General features: G+C 41.2%; 3 protein-coding genes across 3 annotated transcripts; 2 read left to right on the top strand and 1 right to left on the bottom strand.

The window, feature by feature from the left end:
- The first annotated feature begins 3,444 nt into the window (after nt 1-3,444).
- rnf208 (ring finger protein 208) lies at nt 3,445-12,384 on the top strand. Its single transcript, XM_041058757.1, has 2 exons — nt 3,445-4,223; nt 10,134-12,384. Exon 2 carries the CDS (start codon nt 11,244-11,246, stop codon nt 12,018-12,020), a length of 777 nt encoding a protein of 258 aa, XP_040914691.1. The 5' UTR covers nt 3,445-4,223; nt 10,134-11,243; the 3' UTR covers nt 12,021-12,384.
- A 553-nt stretch (nt 12,385-12,937) lies between these two features.
- Nucleotides 12,938-16,966, bottom strand: si:dkey-106l3.7. The gene is made up of 6 exons (XM_041058756.1): nt 16,232-16,966; nt 14,573-14,725; nt 14,188-14,371; nt 13,967-14,049; nt 13,683-13,780; nt 12,938-13,399 (listed from the first exon to the last, which is right to left on the bottom strand). The coding sequence occupies exons 1-6, from the start codon at nt 16,859-16,861 to the stop codon at nt 13,315-13,317; spliced, it is 1,233 nt and encodes a 410-aa protein (XP_040914690.1). The 5' UTR covers nt 16,862-16,966; the 3' UTR covers nt 12,938-13,314.
- Nucleotides 16,967-18,486: 1,520 nt separating this feature from the next.
- Nucleotides 18,487-21,505, top strand: fam166b (family with sequence similarity 166 member B). Its single transcript, XM_041059241.1, has 6 exons — nt 18,487-18,802; nt 19,165-19,379; nt 20,040-20,194; nt 20,636-20,747; nt 21,029-21,241; nt 21,374-21,505. The coding sequence occupies exons 1-6, from the start codon at nt 18,738-18,740 to the stop codon at nt 21,466-21,468; spliced, it is 855 nt and encodes a 284-aa protein (XP_040915175.1). The 5' UTR covers nt 18,487-18,737; the 3' UTR covers nt 21,469-21,505.
- The last annotated feature ends 81 nt before the right edge of the window (nt 21,506-21,586 follow it).

Raw genomic sequence — 21,586 nt, 5'->3', positions numbered from 1 at the left:
GTTGAATGATTTATGATTTCTGCCTTGAACTTGGGTGCTTTCCTCCTTGCACTCTTGTCTGTTTTGGCCCTGCCTAATTATCCACCAGTTGCATATCACTTTATATCTGTTTGAATCATACGTCTAGCAGTGATTTTCCTGGCCCACGCTGTAACTAAGTGTAACAAAGCACAACTGAAGATCAGCACAGAGGCTTGTCTTGTTCTCAACAGTCAGAGGACTCTGTCAGCCACATTTACTCACTGTGATGAGTTATAAGGGAGTCCAGACATGTTTTGAATTCTTTGAAAATTAAGACTAAATAGTTTGTGATGGACTAGTGGATAAACATTTGAAGAAGAAAAGCTAAAAGTCTTTATGACCTTTTTAAAAACCATACTAAAGTTATTTTATACTTTGCTTTGAACACGTCTTTTTATGTCTTTTTCTTATGTAAGCTTTGTTGACCCAGTGTTGACCCAGGCTCCTAACAAAGATGTCTGTCTACTGAATCCAGCCGTTGAAAAAGGTTATGTCTTACTCCACAGGGACCATGGTAGCTATTTGAGGTGATAATTTTAAACATAATAATATATTTTTAAATATGGTGCGAAAAACATCTCTATGAAGGGTCATAAAGAAGCACAATCCTTCTGGATCGCAGTGTACATCTACGTTATACTCATACAGTACAATCACATTTGAAGAATTTCACAATCAAGATTACAGCACAAACCCCACCTGTGTCTAGAAAAACATGCAAAAACACGAGGACACAAAACAAGGTGAGGTGGCCCCCTACTGGCACAAGAGTCTCATTACAAAGGACAAGATGCAACATTACACCACGCAGGTCTCTGCTCAAGACAAACTACAGACAGTTTAAATCCTTTTACCATAAAAGCTACTTGGGCAACATTTGGTTAGTTTGGCTTTAACCTGACACTTCACATTTTTATATACTGAGACACAAAGGAGAATATAGAATAGATAAAATTAGCTCTGACTTTATCAGCTATAATACTGAAGCCATGTGCACATTAAAGAATCAATAATTATAATCTAACAATATAATATATTATTATAAATTATTCTGAAATAGGTCAAGTTGCACGGTGAGTACGTTTACTTTTGGTACATTAAGTAGAAGAAGAAGAAAAAGATTTTGATGCTAATGCTTTTGGACTTTTACTTAAATGCAGAGTATTTCTACATTTCAGCTAGGAAATCAGGTCTTGTTGAAAGAAATATGCCACAGGGTCATTTTTACATGTGACAGGTCCCATTGTACCAGCAACAATAATTACATGAGTCAGTTCCTTATAGTTACCTCTAAACTGCATTTCACCTCTTAAGACAGCAGTAAGAAACAACTTGCACACTGCAAACAGCGTGACGTTGCTACGAACCTTAGTTTATGGTTGTTGTCCTGCACACATATTTGTGTACTTGCTGCCAGAGTTACTCTTTTTAAAAGTTGGTTTTAAGATTGACTGTACAATAATGGTTTTATTTTGTTGTTGCTGTTTTGAGATGTATTTTATTTTTTGCTCCTTCAAGAAAAGGAAAATGGATTTTCTCTGTCAGCTTCTTACTCTGAACAATAGAGTCCTCCAGGAACACACAACTTTCTGCAAATGTTCAACCAACTTTATTGTTATTTCACATGAGAAGTTTTCTCTGTGCCTATCTCTCTGATTTGAAGTGGGCAGGACGCTTTTGCTCAATTTTTTGTGCTAAATGTGAATTTAGGTCTGATGACATTTGTGGAGGCTGTTTGCTAAGCCAGGCCACCGTCAAACGAGGTCAAACCACATCCATATTCTGAAGAAGCAGAATCGCTGAGCTCATGATGAGTCCCTTGAAAATGTAATCATTTACCATATTACACACTGAAAAAGTAATTTACCAATTACACAACAGGAAAAGTTCTAATGTCAAAGTCATGCAGCTTTACTGCAGTTACTGAATATTAAACACTTTAGTTTTCCTATAGCATTCATACACTGTGTGTTATTATGTTTACTAATGTCCAGCATTATTCATTATCTGTTTATACACAGGAGTTGTGGCACAAATACAAAACTCATTACTACTTGTTATTGTATTATAAACCCTTCATTAAAAGTTTTTTTAATGCTGAATAGGAGGACATAAAGTAAAGTATTACTGTAAACTTGTATAGTAATTATTATTGTAAGTCATCATTAAGTAATTAATTACTTCCCAACACTGGCCATGAAGATTGATGTTGTAGAGAAATATCTGTTTCCATAGGCTTTAACAACGTGATTCTGAACATGACATGCACAGTCATTTACCTAAAAATGGCTGCTGGGTAAAAGAAACGACACAGAGCACAACAGAGAACTGCAGAGCAAAAAGCCACAGTTTGAGAAACTTACATTGCATCAGTGATGCATTGAGCACATTCTGTGGCTCTTTCACAGACTGAGGACCTAGACAAGTGCAAGTTTATGGAGCTAATACATGCTATACTTACTGCTAAAACTTCTTCTAACTGGAGCTTTTCAGTGTTTGGATTTTCTCTTATAACCTGGGCCTTGTTGCATTGCATTGCTCATTGCATTATGCATTCAATGCCTACATTATGTAAGCATAACCCTCTTACACTGACTGAAAAATCACATCATGTTTTCTTCCACTTTGATCTGAGGATTATTTATTGGTCCGAACGAAAGCTCGAGCAGATACAAAACTTATTAAAATCCTCCTTATGCAACATCAGTGCATGTGTGGATCTGTGGCAGGAGCTTAGGATGCTGCCTTCAAGTCACTGCGTGAATTCACAGAAACTCAGCAGTGTCAGATTTAGAAGTCAGGTCGAGGAGGAATGAATGCAAATGACACCTCTCTGCTATATTGTTAACATTTTTTGCTTTGAGGCTGGGTTAGTAGGAATCCATGTCTACACTCCACAAAGATGAATGAGACAGGACTGGTCAGTGCTGAATATGATGGATCTGTTTTTGCTAAGCTTCCAGTCAGCATCCTTTTATTCTCATTAATTTGTGAGTGAATTTATGCTTTGTTTTCCTTTCTCAGATGTGCTGCACTGTGTAGATTAGATCTATTTGCTCCAGCTTCCTGTATTCCCTGTGCATCTGGCTGGTGTACTTAACTATGTGTGCGTTTGGGTATTAATATTGCACATAGTATATAAGAGTGATTCATGGCTGTCTGTGCAAAGCTTTCATATCTCAGAAGGCTGTGTGCATGTTTGTGAACAAATGTGTACGTGTGTGTGCGCATATGTGTGTTTAAATGGGGGGAGGGTGGGCAGCATTGTTAACGTTTCTCATTGGCTGAAATATTTTCTCTGGCAACTAGAAAACGTGATCCTGCCTGCAGAGGCACTGCAGTGTGTGCTGCAGCGAGAGAGAGTGGACGAGAGAGAAAGAAAGGGAGTGTGCGAGTGAGAGAGAGAGAGAGAGAGAGAGAGAGGGAGAGGAGGGGGTGGGAAGGCAAAATAAGCCACATGCATAAGGAGGGAGCCAGAAGCACAGAGACAGAGAGGGCGAGTGTGTGTGTGGGTGTGTGCATGTATGTGTGAAAACACTGCGCATGTGTGACTGTGAGGCGCACAGACTGAAGCAGACGGAGGAGGAGAAAGAGGAGTAATGAACGGCAGCTAAGGCGACAGGAGAGGTAACAGCGGAGGAGAGGGAAAGAAGGAACAGAGAGGCTTATCTGAAGACCAGAAGAAAGAGACGAGCAGAAAGAAAGACAGGGGGGCCTACATACGGGCAAACACAGCACAGATACTCAGGTCACAGCACAAAATAAGCTGAACAATTTGAGAGGAACAGAGGGATGGAGAAAGAGATACCAGAGGGAGACACTCAGCCACAGCTCGTCAGGGAAGGAGCAAGGGTGGGAGAGTGAAGGACAAAGGTACCAGAGAGGAGAGGCTGAACGAGGGATGCGGAGCTCGACGAAAGCAGCCCCGAGACATGACGCATCCTCCACCTTGCAGCAGCTTCCTCCATCTTACATCTCCTCCATCTTTTCCTCCCTTCACTGCCGTTTGGTGTTCATCCTGCTAAAGTCAAATGGACAGAAGAGAGCATCCTCCCTCTGGTGAGAGGTCCCTCGAACAAACGGACTGACCATCTTGGTTTATCTTCGCAGAGCAGCATCAACAGTGTCGACATGGTCAAAAACTGGAACAGGAGCGAGGAAGCGAGGAAGGACTGGAACAAGACAAGTGCGTAAGCAGACAGGTGAGGATGAGAAACGGCTTCATATCTTCGTATCTTCGTGGTGAAGATACTGAGATTTTCATGTGTGTTCTTCTTCATATTCTGTGTCTGTGGGATCTTTGTGTTCCAGATGTGCGAGGTTGGGCTTCTCTAAGAGGGTTTCATACTGATGTTCTCTTCTTTTAGCTCTCTATGAAAAAGAACACAATAGATGGTAGTGGTCTTTGCCTTTTGCTTTGTTACGTTGAGCTGAGGTTTACATGGTTGTTGCATCATGGTCGTCCATTTTGCAGACACACACACATGTGGATGCATGAATGGAGACATGTGTGCCCACACACACCTTCTTATCTGCACATACCACAAAAAAAAAAGCAGTTAGAATCTGTGAATTGAGAGTGATGATGTGTGAGTTGGGGTGTATCTTGTGGGTGTCACGTCTCCAGCAGCTGTGACATTTGACAGACCTTTGCACAGACAGACAGTGGGGGACAAGAGGGGGGAGGGTGGGGGTTATGTGGACAGGGCAAGAACGGCCTGTTCTGTAGTCGTCAGCAGCACTAAGGCATCTTTATATTGGCCATAGATCGGCGCTGCAGTGAGAGTGCTGGGTACACCATGCTGCGATTGCATAACTGCTGCTCCTGGATGCACCCCTCCCACATGCGAAGCAGCAAGCTTTTTTTTTTAAAGCTGCTCCGTCTCAATCAGTCCAAACATTTTGGCCACTTCACCTCTATCTCACTGATGAGTCCCTCTTAAGCTCACACAACCTCAACAATGCCGTCCACCTTAACCTTGTGCTGAGACAGCCTCATTTAAGGAAAAATCACTTGCCTTAATCAATCAAGCCTCTGTTGTTATTGAAGAGGTGGGCATTTGCTGAACCCTTCCCTCATAAATCTTCTATGAGGTCTGTGTCAGGCCGAGCAATGCTGGTTATTGCTTTTATTTTTCTGCCTGTGTGCAGCTCTGCCATGTTGCTGTGGGAGCTACACAGACGAGAACAAAGAGCACTTGGCTGTAATGAATTGCGAGGCAAAATGGCCGATGTCTGCCATGAATGACAGCGGGCAGAATTATTAAAATCCTCCCTTATACTCACAGAGCACTTTCTGCCAATGCAAAAATACAAACACCAGACTGCATTCATACAGCAGACAATGTTGCGTGTAATAACGGCATGATGGATTGACTGTAACATCAAGCCAAACATCATACCTGGATCTGAAATGTCATTGAAACATTTAAATTGCATTAGCCTGACACCAACCTGCTGCACGCTACATGTAATTCATTCATTTATTCAGAAAGTGATGGTGTACAAAACTCCACTGAGAAAGGCATGACATTTAAAAATCAGATCTTGGCATTTTAAGTTTTACATGTCTGTAACATAAAAAAACAAAACACCAGGAACATAAAAACAAACAAGATGCCGAGGTGCATCTGTCATTGGTAGCTGCAGCCAGCAAACATACAGTAAATCTGGGGATTTGTCCTCAGATCACGCTAAGGTCATAATACGTTATGTAATCAAAATACAACATAATATCCCACAAATGTCCAAGCAGATGTGTGTCGATGTTTTTTTACCAGCCGAGGCACGAATGTCGATACACATCTCAACATAGCTGGCATACCTGACATACTACTGGTATGTTGTGCTGGGGCACAAAGACCTGGGCCCCCCCTCTGTTCTGCCCAGCCCAACAGACTGATAGACTGATAGATAGACAGATAGATAGATAGACAGATAGATAGATAGATAGATAGATAGATAGATAGAGATTTTCATTGAGAGAAATGAAAGAGAGAGAGAGAAAGAGAGACACACAGGGAGACAGACGGATGTGCAGGGTCTGTATGACTCATTCAGAACATGATGCCCTTCTCCTGCTCTCCGATCTGCACAGGTGGAGTCTGTCCAGTGTGATCATGAGGGCCTGGCGTGTGTGTGTGTCTGTGAAAGGGATGAAGGAACATACTGGGAGTGTGTGAGGATAAGAATGTTCCTGGCATGCGGAGCTGTGTGTGTGTATTTATTTATTTTTTCTTTCTTCAGGTCAGACGTGTGTTTGTGTCAGTTTAATCAGTCAAAAGTAAATCCAGCACGACTGATGGTGTACACATTCAAAAATATTCCCTTTAGTGGCTCCTATCTGCTTGTTATCTGTTTGTTTGTGTGTCCACTGGAATGTAAAGGGTGGTGCCGTGTACTTGATGGGGAGATGTCTGTGGGTGAGAATGTTCTAGGATATGTGTGTGCAGCTCTGTGTGTGTTTAATAGTATGAGGAATTTGCTGCTGAGACAGACTCCTCTGACATCTCCCTGGTCAGCTCTACTCTTCCTTTTCTTGCTTGTGATGACGAGGTCAAATGCCTGCCATGATTTCATTAGTATGATCATTCCTCTGCAGGGAGAGGATCCAGAGATATGTACACACATACACACACACACACACACTCTGTGTCAAGACTGTGGGAGAGCTGCAGCAGTTCACACTGTGTTAATATGGTGGCTGGGTCGGAGATGAGCTCCTTACATAACCAGAGTGGGCTCTGTCGATTAGGAGGAGGCTGCGCCAAAGCAGGCCCATCAGCGAGCAGCCTGCATCAGTTATCAGCCCTTTTCATAGCACTGTCACCAAATTAGAGGGTAATTTTAGCTGCTTCATCTCCCCCCGGCTCAAAGGCTCCTCACAAAGTCTGGTTGCTTTATCATCTCGACCCTTAACACTATCAGACAGAAGTACTTTCACAAGCTGTTTGTATCCACAAAAAGCGTCTGGATATACAATATCTGGGAGAAGTGGAGCTGATGGTTTGAACTTCCTTAAGGTTCAAACAATAGGCCATTTGATACTGGAGTTTTTAGACCAATACCTATATCATTATTTTAAAGTTTGAAAAATCTCATAATCATGTATCAATCATGTATCAGCTGAACACACACACACGTATGTGTGTGTATTGCGATTTCTTGGTATTAACAGGCTCATACATAAACTGATAACAATATTTCTGCACTGAAATCATATCAGCAGAGGTCTCATCTCAGCAGATACATCAGCCTAACTCTAATTCTAACTAATTCAGACAGGGTATCATTTAAAACATTAATACAAACATGATTTCCAAAACATTTTTTTCCACAAATCTCAAACACCAAGTGTGAAAACACAAAATTTCCCAAATACAACAGAGTCTAAAAGTAGTGAAATAATTATTTAAATGACTAAATATCTGATCATAGAATTAGTAAACAAGACTAAGAACCTGACCAGGCATTCAGTGCCAACATGCAGTACATGACCCATTTCAGTTTGATATTCAGTCATAGTAATGATCATACTGTGTTTATGTTGTTTTTAAAAACTAACAAAAGGGGTTACAAAAGGTTTTGTTTTATATTTGTTAAGCTTTTTATCTTGTATGATATGTAACAGCGGAACACAGTGAAATATAGTGATCATCAATTTGATTTATTTACTTTTTTTTTTGATCTGGCAACATTTGATGTGATACAAACAAACATCAAATAATTGTGCTTATTAATTTTGGGATACTGATTTTAGCCATAGTCACTTAACATTTGTATGGTGATATGAAGATATTGTCTGGGGTTTTCATTTGGTAACCACAATATTGTAATATTGGAAAATCCCAATCTGCTTGTTAACTGTTGCAGATTTTTTTTATCAATTTCCTCTGACCTATAAGGTGGTAATATATACATTTGTGTCTAAATATCTTATGAAAAAATCAAGAATGGCACCCAAAGTTTATCACTAACAAGGTATTTGGATGAAAATAACAAGATATTTTCGTACCCTGTGTGAAGGAGGATGAGAGAAAAAAAACAGAAGCTATTTTGGGGAAGTGTTGCAGCACTGCAGTGCTCAAGAGACACATTTGGTGAGATTGTGTGTGATTATGGCTAACAGCTCTGTGTGTTTTAGCACAGAGTGTACAAATGTGTCAACAAATTCATGGAAGAAAGAATAAAAGCAGAGAAACAAGTATCTGCCTGCGCACCCTGCATGGCCTAACTGCATCACGTGAACGTAATGGGCTAAACCACTTCCGTCTGTTAGGTACATCTCTTTCATTCTGTGTGAATCTTCAGCAGAGGTTGGGGGCAGGAAACCACTGAGAAGTGCATAGATAAACAAACCAAAAATAGAAACCAGGACCAGCCCTGTGCTCCCTCTCCTCTCTTTCTCACTCTCTCTCTCTTCCTCACCATGTAGGTCACCTCCTCTGCTCAGTTTTTTTTCCCCCCTCTAATGAATCATCACTGTTGACAGCAGTGCAGAGAATGAAAGATGTGTCATCCTCCCTCTTCTGTTGTTTGGCAGCTATTGTTTTGGTTGTGCTAAAAATTGTCATCCGTGCACTTGTTCTTTTTCATAGACCCACACACAGTATGACACAAACCCTCCGTACAGATTGTAACCTGTTCCCACTCATGTCAGGGTCTAACTGACGCAACTCACAAGATGAGCGAGCGCTGACAGGAAGCAAGAACCGTGACGAGAGCAGGATCGCAACATGTGTCACAATCACCTGCTCTGAAAAGACTAGTTGTTCTAGTTGTTTGTCAGTTACACTAACTTTTTATCCACAGTTTATAGCACAGTTTAGCTTAAATCTTAGCTTTGGCATACTTTTTTTTTTTACAACATGTATGTGTGCACCAGAACACAGAACAAAATAATGGTAAATAAAACAAATGTGTATTGTAGGACATGGTAATATAGGACAAATAAAATGATTTTAACTGAGAGAATCCTTGTATCTAGAGAATGATAAAAGCTCACAATTACAAAGAAGGACCAAAAAACATGTAATGTGTTGTATATACACTCAGTGGCCATTTTGTTAGGTACACACATACAGTCTAACCTAATCCAGTACAACAGCACTGCCATGACATCTTATCTTTACGAAGCTCATGATGTTCAGTTATTGGTGACGTTTATTTTTTATTGGTGAGGTTACAGGTGTTGTTGTACTGAACTAGATTATATAGAAAGGTGTCCGTTTTTTGTCCTTCCTATTTACCCACATTAGGGGCGCAAAATAGAATAGAAATTCCCCGAAATATTATTATACAGCATGATCACAAACTATGACCTCAGTGCTGAAACATATGACTGAATTAACATCTTTATGTCAATGTCATCAAAAACTGAATATCGTAGGCATCAGCTGTAAGTAGGCTTTATGGCAGAGCTGTATAGGATTGCATTGATTTTACAGATGTATTTCATAAGCACAATTACTGACACAATTACGCCATTAACCTACAGAAAGAAAATTGACAGCAATTTTAATAGTCAGAAGAAAGGCATGCTCCCCTGGGCCGTGCCGCAGAGCAAGTGGCAACATGATAATTATCTCACTCTTTAAAGTGAGATACTCCTGGGCCAACGCCAAGATGCACGAGGATATGGGACAAAACTGTTTTCACCTGCGTGAGCCATCTTGGCATCTTCTATCATCAGATAAACACAAAGAAACTGATCTTCATGAAGATATAGTTGAGTAAATGCTGCCTGGGTTTTTTTTCCAATAAAAAAAAAAAAAATTCCAAGCTCAAATATTCTAAAATCATACACAGAAATATAACATTTCTAGTGGATATTTTTGTTTCAGAAAACTAATATTGCACAGCCAGTATTTTTTCATGTGCAGGGTTAAAGCACAAGGAAGAGTGCATACACCCACATACCTTACTAAAAATAAAAATCATGCTGAAATAAAATGTATTTGACCAAGCCGTCCACATTTGTATTTGACTTGCATTCTGCACTGAATGTCATTCAAATTCACAATGTCATCCAAAACTGAAAAACAATGTGTTTATCAGAGCAGAAATTCATGTATTTTAAATGCATACATTTTCCTTTTTTCCTGTTTTCACAGGCTGACGGACCAAAGGAATCACGTTATGAGTCTGACTCACTGAAAAAGGGAGACAAGCACAGAGGCATCCTTCAGACTGTTATCACTTCTGCTGCTCCGTTGGGAGGACTGTTTGAAAATCAAAAGGAAAAAAAACACCCTTCACTCCCACCTTTGAGGAATTCAGGAGTGTTGGAGCTTGAAGGAGTCATTCCAACAGCTTTCTGGAGCATTATAGGACACCTCCCAAAAACAAAGACCTCCTCCTCCCTCCTTCTTATCAACAAGCCACTGAGAGGGTCACACAGGGTCACCTGACCAAACTGGACCAAGAGCAGAGAGAAAGAGGTTATTCTTTCTTTCTTTCTTTCTCACGCTTTCGAGTCGGTGTCTCACACACCCGCAGCCAAAAACAGGAAGTTAAGCGGGCGTTTAAGCCAGACACACACACACATAAAGGCTAGTCTGAGAAGGCAAGAGTTTCCCTTGGCAGGCCACAGGATATATTTTAAAACAATACCTCTTGGACCTTTCTGAACTGCCTGTACTCACCCCCCTCCCTTCTCTCCCCTACTCTGTGAATGCAGAAATTTACCAACCTGTACTGTATGTATATATGTGAGCATCTGTGTGCATATGAGATTATTTATTGGTGTTCACTGAGTGAGAACATATCTATGTGCTAAAGTACTAACTGTCCTTGTGTGAGCATATCCGTTTCTGTGAATAGCCATCAGAGACAGCACAGGAACATCAGCGTAAGTGATTCAAAACAACAAAAAACTACCTTCAAGTAGTCAACACTGGTCAGATACTGTAAGCTGGACTGTTAAATCATCTGTACATATCAGCTGTGACAGAATAAGAGCTGCAGATTGTGGTGCTCTGGCTGAGCTCCTCTATCTGCCTTCCCCTCATAAAGACTCAGGCTGACAGCAGTGCACACCAGGGAGGGGGATCTCTGAGGGAAACATGGAGGCAACCATCCGTCCCCATGTCCCCTCGAATGGCTGACTTCACAGAAGGAGCCCAGTCTTTTACCCCTTGCGCAGAACTAAGCAGGGGCGTCAGGCGCTGATAAGAGCCACAGCCCCTCTCTCTCTCTCTCTTCCACCTCCAAAAAACGTGCGAATGTCCTGCCTCAGGCGTCAGCCCGTCACCATCCCCATGGACACCGTCAAGATCATCCAGTCGGAGAAGTTCCCCAGAGAGTGCCCCGTGCCCGTCACCCAGCCGCGCTATGCCCCACCCCCCAGAGTGGCATGGGACGGCGGAGGTGAAGGCGAAATAATCGTCAACCAGGCCTGCAGCGACCTGACCCTGGACATATCAGGGTCTCCCCGGCCGATGGTGTCCCCTCCGGCCTCCGTGACGCGCAGGGAACAGAGCTTCCTGGCGCAGCGCAAAACCAGTGCCAACGAAATCTGCTACCACCAGTTCCACTACAAGATGGAAGACGTCATAGTCAACCAGTACGTGCTGCGCTCCTCCTCCACCTCCTCCTCCACTTCGTCCTCCTCCTCTTCGGGACCCGTCATGCCCTGCGAGCCCCTGGACTGCCCCACCTGCGGTCACACCTACAACTTCGCCGGCAAGCGTCCGCGCATCCTCTCCTGCCTGCACTCGGTGTGTGAGGAGTGCCTGCAGATCCTCTACGAGTCTTGTCCCAAGTACAAGTTCATCTCCTGCCCCACGTGCCGGCGCGAGACAGTGCTGTTCACTGACTATGGCCTGGCTGCTCTGGCCATCAACACCAGCATCCTGAGCCGCTTGCCCTCTGACCCTAACGGGCCCGTGCAGTGGGGCGGGGACGCCGACCGCAGCTGCTACCAGACTGTGCGCCAATACTGCCAGTCAGCCTGCACCTGCCAGATCGCCAACCCCTTGTCCTCCTGTGGCATCATGTAGACAAGGGGGGGGGGCACTGCAGGCATGACTCGACGTTGCGCCCCACTCGCCTCCCCAACACCACCACTCTTTTCGTCTATAAGCTCTACCCTTTCTGCCAACTCCCCCTCTCACACACATAGAGTAAATAAATCCCTCCACAGATGTTATCTCTATATATTTAATAGCACAGACGGATGCTGTGTGGGACTAATGGATGCTGGTGGTTCGATAAATAGTAAATGTATTTTATGTATGGACTGGAATCCTATTCACCCTCTCTCGTTTGGTTGGACGTGTTTGTCATTGACATCTCTTTACATGGGAATGCCAGGGGAGGTCTATCCCCCCAACCTAGGTGAATAAAGATTAAATAATGATAAAAGTAACTGCGTGTGGCCTGCACTTGTTACCTGTCAAGCTACAGAGTGGCTCTGGTTCCAGAATATTGCCTTTCTTCTTCTTATTTATTATTAGAATGAAACCAGATCACTTAATCTTTTACCTCAAATTATTTACTTAGATTTTACTGGAATAGTTAACAGGTTAATTAAGAACTCATAATCTATTGAGGTATATTTTAATGGGTTTTTCTGCACAGTTGAAGACCCACAAAACCCATAATTAATGCAGAAAACAGCTAAAAATCCTTCAACACACACCTATAATTTATCCATTAATTTACTCCAAATTTGAAAAAAAAAAATTCACACATTGAATCATTTAATTGAAAAATTGGAACTCTGTTGCAGCTGTAGGTGAGACATATCTGCCAATCAGGGGTGAAATACTGTCTGTTCTTGTTGTTATTCAAATGTTTGTAATGTCCTGCCATATGTAAACACATTGTAGTATTTGATGGATATATCTATATCTATGTTTTTCTTATGTTACAGAAGTAATTCAATACACAATTAATACAAATTCCGGAGAGACAGTTACATTTACAGATTTTACTTGACATTTATAGTGTAGTGTAGAGTGCATACTAGTGTTCTTTACCCATTAGCAGCTTGAAGTTTTTCTGACGAAGCTTTGTACTGCTTTAAATTATGAATCACTTAATACTAATTACAGAGAAACTATACAATTATTTTTTGTTCTGTGTCACAGAAAATTATTCATCAGTATAAATAACAAAGGCAAGTATGTAGGTGGTAATAAATAAAAATGGAAGATTGCTACATCACATGGGCTGAATAGGAAGTCAGTTTGAAAGCAGCGATAGCGCTCAGACATTTAAATAAAAAGCTCACTCCTCTGCAGAGCAGAAACCAAAATGCCCAAACATTACAAGAGAGACACTGTGGTCCATTTACACAGTCACAATCTTCCTCCTCCTGAACAGCTGGCTCAGCTGTCGTCGGGCCGAGTTTTTCTCAGATGACTGCATCGGTTTGCTATACAGATAAAAAATTCATCAGACATAGCTCAAGCAAGACATTGTGGGAAACTGGGGGCAGTGTGTTAAGCTTCATGAAAAAAGGACAAAATGTTCAAGAGGAACAGATGAACTCCCACCAGCGCCTCTGCATCTACTGTGCATTAGCTGTGTGCCACTGCATCAGTGTGGCTGGCTGCCATGTTCATGCAGCACACATACTTCCTCAGAGCACCATCCATCAGATGAGATTAATAATGCTGCCCCCCTCAGAGGTTACCATTATAAATGCAATATCTTACCCCTTTGAACCTCGCAGAGAAGACTCCTCTCTTTTCAAAGACCCGATTTTTAACCTCCAGTTCTTGTTAGTTTTGCTGCTCTCCTCCGTTTTAGACTCCTGAAAAGAAATATTGAAACATTTGTGAACCAAAATGACAGAAGATTGTGAGACAAAAATAAAATAAAAGGAACATATTTGTTATAAATCTCAATATAATACAATACAAATGACATAGTCTATATTCCTTAGTCAGTAGTTTGATTTTTTACAAATGACATTGTGTTGTATTTGAATACATTATACCTCCTTTTCGTGGTCTTTCTCTGTCTTCTCCAGTAGGTTACCTGTACTGAGATGCTGCCCTCTGCAGTCTGAATTCATCTGTCCTGCACCAAACACACGCACAATAATATGAACACACAACAAGACTGGTGGTTCATCTCTAATAATATCTTAAATATGCAACATATATCACTATAAAAGGTGAGACGAAAATGGAAATAAACAGGTAGAAGATGACTCACTTAAATGCAGTGCAGTGAAAGTTGTGTCTGAAGCGGATCTCTGCCGAAAATGTCTACAGGGTTTATCTGTCTTCTGCTGGGGTTCACTCGAACTGTGTTCTGCATTTTCTGTATTTTCAAGACTTTGATAAGAAGAGAGGGCCTCCTGAGGAGCTTCAGAGCCACTCTGACAGGTGTCGGAAGCCTGAAAGAGAGTCAAGTGATTAGGAGGACAATGTTGTCCTGGTTTAATTCATATGAACCCTCAGGCGGCAAAAAGACATCTTGTCATCACCTGCCAGACAAGCCCATGTCATGTTTATAAACCCAGCACAGTGTAAAAAATGTGACAGCTTCTTAATTGCCTTGCAAAGATGTGATACACGACTGTTTTCACCTGACTCACCTGCTTGCCTTGATTTTCCCGCAGGGTATCCATCTCCATCTCCAATACTGTGTTGTGCATCTGTTGTCTGGCAATTTCCTCCAGCATTTGGCACACCTGCTCCAGGTAGATCAGCCCAGGACTCAGTCCTGTCCTCTCCTCCTCACCGAGCTCCTGCACAGATCATTAAGCAAGAAAAGTGTTGGCTTGTGAGATACAAACAAGTTTTGAGTGAAATGTCACAACAACCATTAGATGGATTGCCACACACAAGAAGGTCAGTGTTCGTCCGCATATTAAAGCAAATCAAAGTACTGCTAAGTACAGCCTCACAGAGCTGCTAGCATGGCTTTATGCAACTAAAGATATTTTTCACTGTCAATAAATCACTTTTTTTTTTTTTTTCAAATTATTGTTCTGTCTACAAAATGTCAAAAAATAGTGACATCACAATTTCTCATAGTTCAGGGTGCTGTCTTTGTGTCGCACAAAGCTCAAAGAAATTCAGTTTACTACAAATAATTTCAGCACTCAACGGAATAACAGAATTATAGATACCAATATAAGAACATCAAGATTTTACTGAGACTAAATATTAAATGGGAGTTTGTAATGTCAGGACATGGATTACAGCAGATTATGATGTTAAAAGCTGTGTTTCGTTGCATTACTTTTTAAATTCATTGAGTTGTTCTTTCACATAAACCTTGAAATGAACTTTGAAAAGAACAGTGGAAATCTCAACCTGTTGAGACAGAATGTTCAGATGTTTGACTGAGTGCTCGTTTCTTATTTTTGATTAATGCTTCCACACATTGAACTGAATAATAAGAGTATAATTAAACATAATCACAAAAATATATAATTGGGTAATTGCATCTGCTCAGCTGGTGTTTACTGGATTTCTCAGTGATGCATTCCTCAAGGCCTTGTAACCCTGGCCCTCACACAAGGAAATAAAACACTGTGCAAACACACACCCAGGGACTAAAAAAACACTGACGACTCAATTAAACACAAATAGTACAGTTTATCCAGTTGTTTTAAAACCTCTGTGTGCTGTCAGCATGAACTGATTTTCACACTGAGCTCACCCGCTCACAAATGTGAAGAGGAATGTCTCCAGTTTTCTTTTACATTGTTGGTCAAAATCAGAGTCCAAATCTGGACATTTGTTTTTCCGGGGTCTGATTAACAACATATCTGACATATTTATCAGAGAAAAAGAAAAACCCCACAGTCTGCTCAACTTCCCCTACACATCTCTATCCATTCCTCTCGTGCCTGTGGGCGTAGAGTCACCTGGGCAGACTGGTTTATGATCCCTTGCACCACAGACGGACTCATGGCAGGTTGCGAGCATAAAAGAGATCCTGTGTGAGTAATGACATGCCTGTCCTACTTTAAACTGGAGAGCAACTTGGTAAATGTGTGTTGCAACCCTTTAACTATGATAAAAGTAGAGGTCTTGTTACACTTCTGGGACTTTCTTCCAGACTTTGCTTTAATGTTTACAAGCTGGTGCTGTGCAAGACCACACATGTTAGTGCGACATTTATTCTGAAACTCTTTGTCTTCTCAGTAACAGGAATGAGACATAATGTAGAAATGTTTATGCCTCCTCCTTTTCAACTAAACTCATAAAGATCAGTTTGGTTTGTCATATAAACAGAGTCTCACCTCTAATCTCTGCTTGTCACAGTTCACAGATCTCGGCCGTGTCCATATTTCTGATATCTGCCCGATGGAAATGGGTGGGTTGGCTGTCTTCCTCGGACCAAAACTTTCTGACCTGCGACCTCTCACTAACACAGATGTGTGCCGTTTGTACAGAAAAGATGCTTGAGGCCGTCGCCTGAGCACCTCCTCCACTGTAAGGGGCCCTGGTTTGTCCTTTTGATGTTTAGAGTCAGTCCTCTGCAGTGCTTGCTCCACTTTTGGGTGCAAGGCAATAGAGCTCTCCAGAGGTTTGCTGGGACAGAGGCGCGGGGATGAAGAGGAGGAAGAGGAAGGCACAGGAGAAGAGAGGACAGGAGACTGTGATGTTGAGGCTGAAGTGAGTCCCTCGCATTCTATTTCTGGTATAAATCCATCTATCTCTGCTGAGCAGGATGTAGCAGGAAAAGAAGTGTCACAGCTGGCTGTCTCCACTCCAGAGTCCACCGAATCTGAGCGTAGGTTAGTCTCCATGTCAGAGGACGGTGCAGGAGAGTCTCCATCATTATTTCCTAGTGATTCTGAGTCAGAATACAGGCTTCCTTCAGCTACCCAGGCCTCCATGAGGTTTCCAAAGCTCCTGTACAGATTCATGCCCAAAGGTTTCTGTCCCTCACACCTGAGCTACTGAACTGCAACAGGAACACGAACAAGACACTGGTTTAGACAACCCACGCACTCATTAGCCGAGGTGAGCTGGTGATGTAGCATTCAAAACATCCCCTATGATCCACCTCTGTTCCTTCACCACGCCTCTTTGCATCGTCTGTCCCGTCACAGCACAGAGCTGCATGTTGATACCTGCTCCTTCCTGTCACTAAATACTGGGAAAAGTGTGACTCATCTGCAGCACTATTTGACATGTTTGATTTGTCCTCACACCTGAAAGAAATCCAAGAAATAACAAGCACAAGCAATGACATGGGGACACAGATTAAACCTGAGATACTGTGTATTTACAGACAGTACTCAGAAGGACATAAGACATAACAAACTTCAGTTAAATAGTGCTTTTCAGAAATAGAGGTGCTGTAAAGACAAAACAAGTCTGTGAACTGCAATCTAAATGTTACCCACAATATGACATGGACGCAAAACTCACTTCTATGGCCTAGATACATTAAGATAACTCATTTGTTCATGAGCGTGAGTACGTGAGAAACGTAACACAATATGTTGAAATTCCTCAGTGGATATACAGTGCTATGATCTGTGTGTGAGGAGGGGAGCTGTGAGGAGGAGCTGAAACTGTAAACGCTGTTTCGTCATTTCAGCAAACCAAGATTATTCTGAGACTGCAGGAATGTGTCTGCAGGAATGGACTCCTGTCTGTTGATATGATCTACATTCCCCAGGTGAGCAGAGACAGCACAGGTCATCAGACCAAACACACAGGCTCATTCACAATCCTGGAAACACAAAGCAAAAGTAAGTTATACTGAGTCAGTACACAGTCTGTCCACGTTTACATCCCCTTTGTTGTCCTAGTAAATGTTAACAGTGATTTAACCAGTCCTTCATTTTCTGTTTATTTTCCTATAAATAATGCTTTCCATTCATTCATTCACACACACAAACACACAAACCAATAAAACAGGTGTCTACTCTTACTGAATCATTTCTCAACCAGAGTGATACAAAAACTATCACTTACTATTCACTACTTCTCCCTGTTATAAACTATGATGTTCTTTTTAATATTAAAGATATTAGAAAATTTACTGGGGCTCAATGTTTTGTTTTTTCACCTTTCTCTTTCTTGTATCTATTTATTTGATCAGTATTTATACTTGACATTTATATTTGACTTCTGGCCATTGGTCAGTGTGTAATTGTCTTTTTCGTGCTATTAGTACTAACGTCGCTAGGGGTCGTTGTTGCAGAATTAAAGAATTTCTATTCTAAAGAGTTGCTATCTTTTGGAAAATAAGACACAACAACATCTGCTCCCTTTTTCCCTGATGTTCCTCTTTCCATCTCTGGTCTGTAATAGTTTTAATACAGATGTACTCAGGACTCTATGAGGTTTCTGAGAAGTGGCAGAGGTGAAGTGTTGCTTAGTCAGTCTGTAACACAATACTACAAGCTGAGAGCAGCAAAGATCCTCTGATAATTGAGCCTTTGGAGGTGGAAATTTAGTTCTGAGAATCTGCGTCTGAGTCCGAGTGTCGAGATTACTGCTGTATTTGACAAAATAGATGAAAAGAGTATATCTTAAAGTAGAACACGTACTCTAACGCACAGTAAATTCATTCAATCGACTTCCCGCATAAATAAATAAATAAATAAATAAAGTAAAAATAGTAATAAAAAACCCGACGTGATTACTTTTCGCCCCTGCAGAAAAGAAGTTTGGCTGCACACGTCAGTTTAAAGACAATGAGCTCCACCGGTGCGTTTGTGTGTGTTCGATTCTCTGTAGCAACCAGCAAAACACCGCGGGAAGGCGACCTGCTTCAACAGGATCAGCATGGAGACATACCCCCTGAAATTTAGCAAAGTTCTAGTGACAACCGATCCACATTACATACCGGGGTAAGTACAAATCTCCAGATACTGAAAAACGTATAAAGTTAAGATTTTAAAACAAACGCTCTACTAATTGGGTTTAAATGTCGTCTGGGCTCCATAGTGGTAAAAAGTTTTACAATTCATAGGAGAAGATACAATATTAACATGTCATATACAACGTTATGTGTTTATTTTTTTTCACAGTTGTGTCAGAGTGGTGTTAATTGTGTATAGTTATTTCTAAGCCCTCATTTACTGTTAGCCAGTTCAGCTGTACTGCATTATATTGTCAATTGTTCCTGTTATCTTGTCCACATTTCATGTTCATGTCATTTCTTATTATGGTCTCATTGTTTCAAATTCAAAAGATGCTTGTTTTGTTTCAGGTATGCAGGGTATTGCCCACAGCTTAAGTTTAATATGGGAAAATCCTACGGTCGGCTCACATCCGAGCTGCTGACCAGTCCTGATGTGAAACACTCCGATCATCTGGTCCTTCACACGGGTCGTGTCCCCTTCACTGACACATCTGACACAGCTGCTCTGACACTGAGAAGCATCTCTGACAGTAACTTGAAGAAGGTGATACCAGGATACACAGGCAGGTATCACTCACTAACACAGGGTCAATAAAGTAACCGAACACCTCATGGGAAATTATTTTATACTGGGAACAAACTCAACTACAAAGTTTGGTAACATTATAATTCACAAGCTGTTAACTACTTGGTTGTGATGTGAAATAAATGTCAGTTTGTTGTATGGGTCAGTTATAAATGGAGTCTGGCAATAAGCCTTAAAAAATGTGAGATTTCACAGCAACATGAGAACGAATAATGCAGCTTCTAAATTATGCATATAAGGACATGAGTTTGAAAACTAACAAAAAACAGTGATCTCAGTTACTCTGGATAATATACACACACCTTACTGTGAACTGGTTTCATAGGAATTCATTTGTGCCAAAGAAATAGTCACTTTGAAAACTGTTCACATTGTGTTTTGTGGAATATCCAGAGAAACAGGCACTGTCTTTCTGGAAAGATATGTTGCTGTTAACCTTTTGAAATGCCACTTTGCTGTGCTGTGAGCACCACGAAGAAAGATCAGTTCACCACAGGTCGTGCTGGGATGGAGGCAGAAATCTCAGAGACTAATATGTCACAACCTGAGCAAATAAATATGAAATCATCTTCCTGGCTAAACAACACTAGAAATTTAGACAAAAACAACCCTTTAATGTCGCTTGTTGCTTTTTTAGGCTTCATTCCAAGAAGTCAGAACTACTTTTCCTGCAGCTACTCTGAAACATGCCGCAAAGCGCTGACTGAGTTTTACCTGGAAAGGCGTACAAAGACCCGACAGCAATCAACAGACCTGCCACTTGTTGTCAACCATGCAAATCAACAGTCTTTAGTAAACTCTCCCTCTCTCTGTCTTACACATATGCCATGACTCTACCACTCTCTCTCTCACTCCGTTGTTCACATACACATACATGGCACCTCAGAGTAGGTTCACTCTTGTTTAATTATCCATGGTGGAGCTCCATTGTCAGCTCACTGTAATGTAATCCAATTTGAAAAAGAGACTGAAAGACAGAACTGGACAGCTCTATAATACAACTAAACACAGATTCACCAATTATGTCTGAGATTCACATTGAGTAACCTTTTCAGAAGACTTAGAGGAAAGATTAGCAGCACAACAGATTTTCATATTATATATATGTTATATATTGTTATATACAATCATACTTTTCAAAATTTAAATTTGTTTTAAGGTTTGGAAAAAGGTTTGTCATATTCAGAAATCTTATGATCCCTGAGTCATGTACATATTCTCTTCTGGTCCTAGAGACCAAAATGCCCCCAGACACCAATCACCTACAAGCCGTCGAAGTCCTTCACCCCCATCGGAAAACCATATTTCTTGGAAGATGATAATCCGCACAAGTACTTTATCTCAGGTATGAGACAGAGGAGTTACATCTGTAACACACAACATCTGAAGCACACAATATTGACACATTATCACATTTTAAATGACATAGCAAACTCACTAGTAAACAGCTGCTTATTTACACATCCATCTGGAGTAACATTAGCATTTATTTCAACTCATGTTTCTTCATGCACATAAAGAGTGAGGAATCCATGTTACTCATTTCGGTTAATATATAATCCAGCATAAAAATTCCAAATATTACCAAAATACCCCAGCAGCTCATTGAGCGATGTCTTTTTGCAGGATTTACAGGACACGTTCCAAAATCTCGTTTCCTAATCGGCAAAGGTTACCCCATCACCACCAACCAGGCACTGATCCAGTTTGGAAAGCAGCAGCGGAGTGACCCCACGTCCCAAGAAATCCCAGGGAGGAAGGATAGTACAACACCACCCATGCCCACTATCTATCCATCAAACAGAGGTGTGGTGCCATCATTTACAGGACACATCCCAGGTCTGTGTCAGAGCTACCAACACGTTGCACCACAAAGCCATGTGATCAGATGAATTATTAAAGTTACTTATCTGAAATTAATCACTCTGCCAGGAGAAAAGATCATGCATATCTTTCTATACCATCCCACAGGATACAAGTTCATGTATGGACATACCTTTGGTCAACTTTCCCAGAATGCACTGGAAAAGAGCGGCATCAAGAAGATCCTTAGAGAACAGTCATAAAATCATTATATACCTCAATAAAATGATCATTACTGGCATAATGAGTCAAGGCTAATAACTTACCAGGAAGTCCTCACATTTCCATGAAATTAGTTTGTGTTGGGTTGAAAAATTATTT

Source organism: Toxotes jaculatrix, chromosome 16 (genome assembly GCF_017976425.1).
Source record: "Toxotes jaculatrix isolate fToxJac2 chromosome 16, fToxJac2.pri, whole genome shotgun sequence".
Classification (NCBI taxonomy): domain Eukaryota; kingdom Metazoa; phylum Chordata; class Actinopteri; family Toxotidae; genus Toxotes; species Toxotes jaculatrix.
This window is presented reverse-complemented; position numbering and strand designations above follow the sequence as displayed.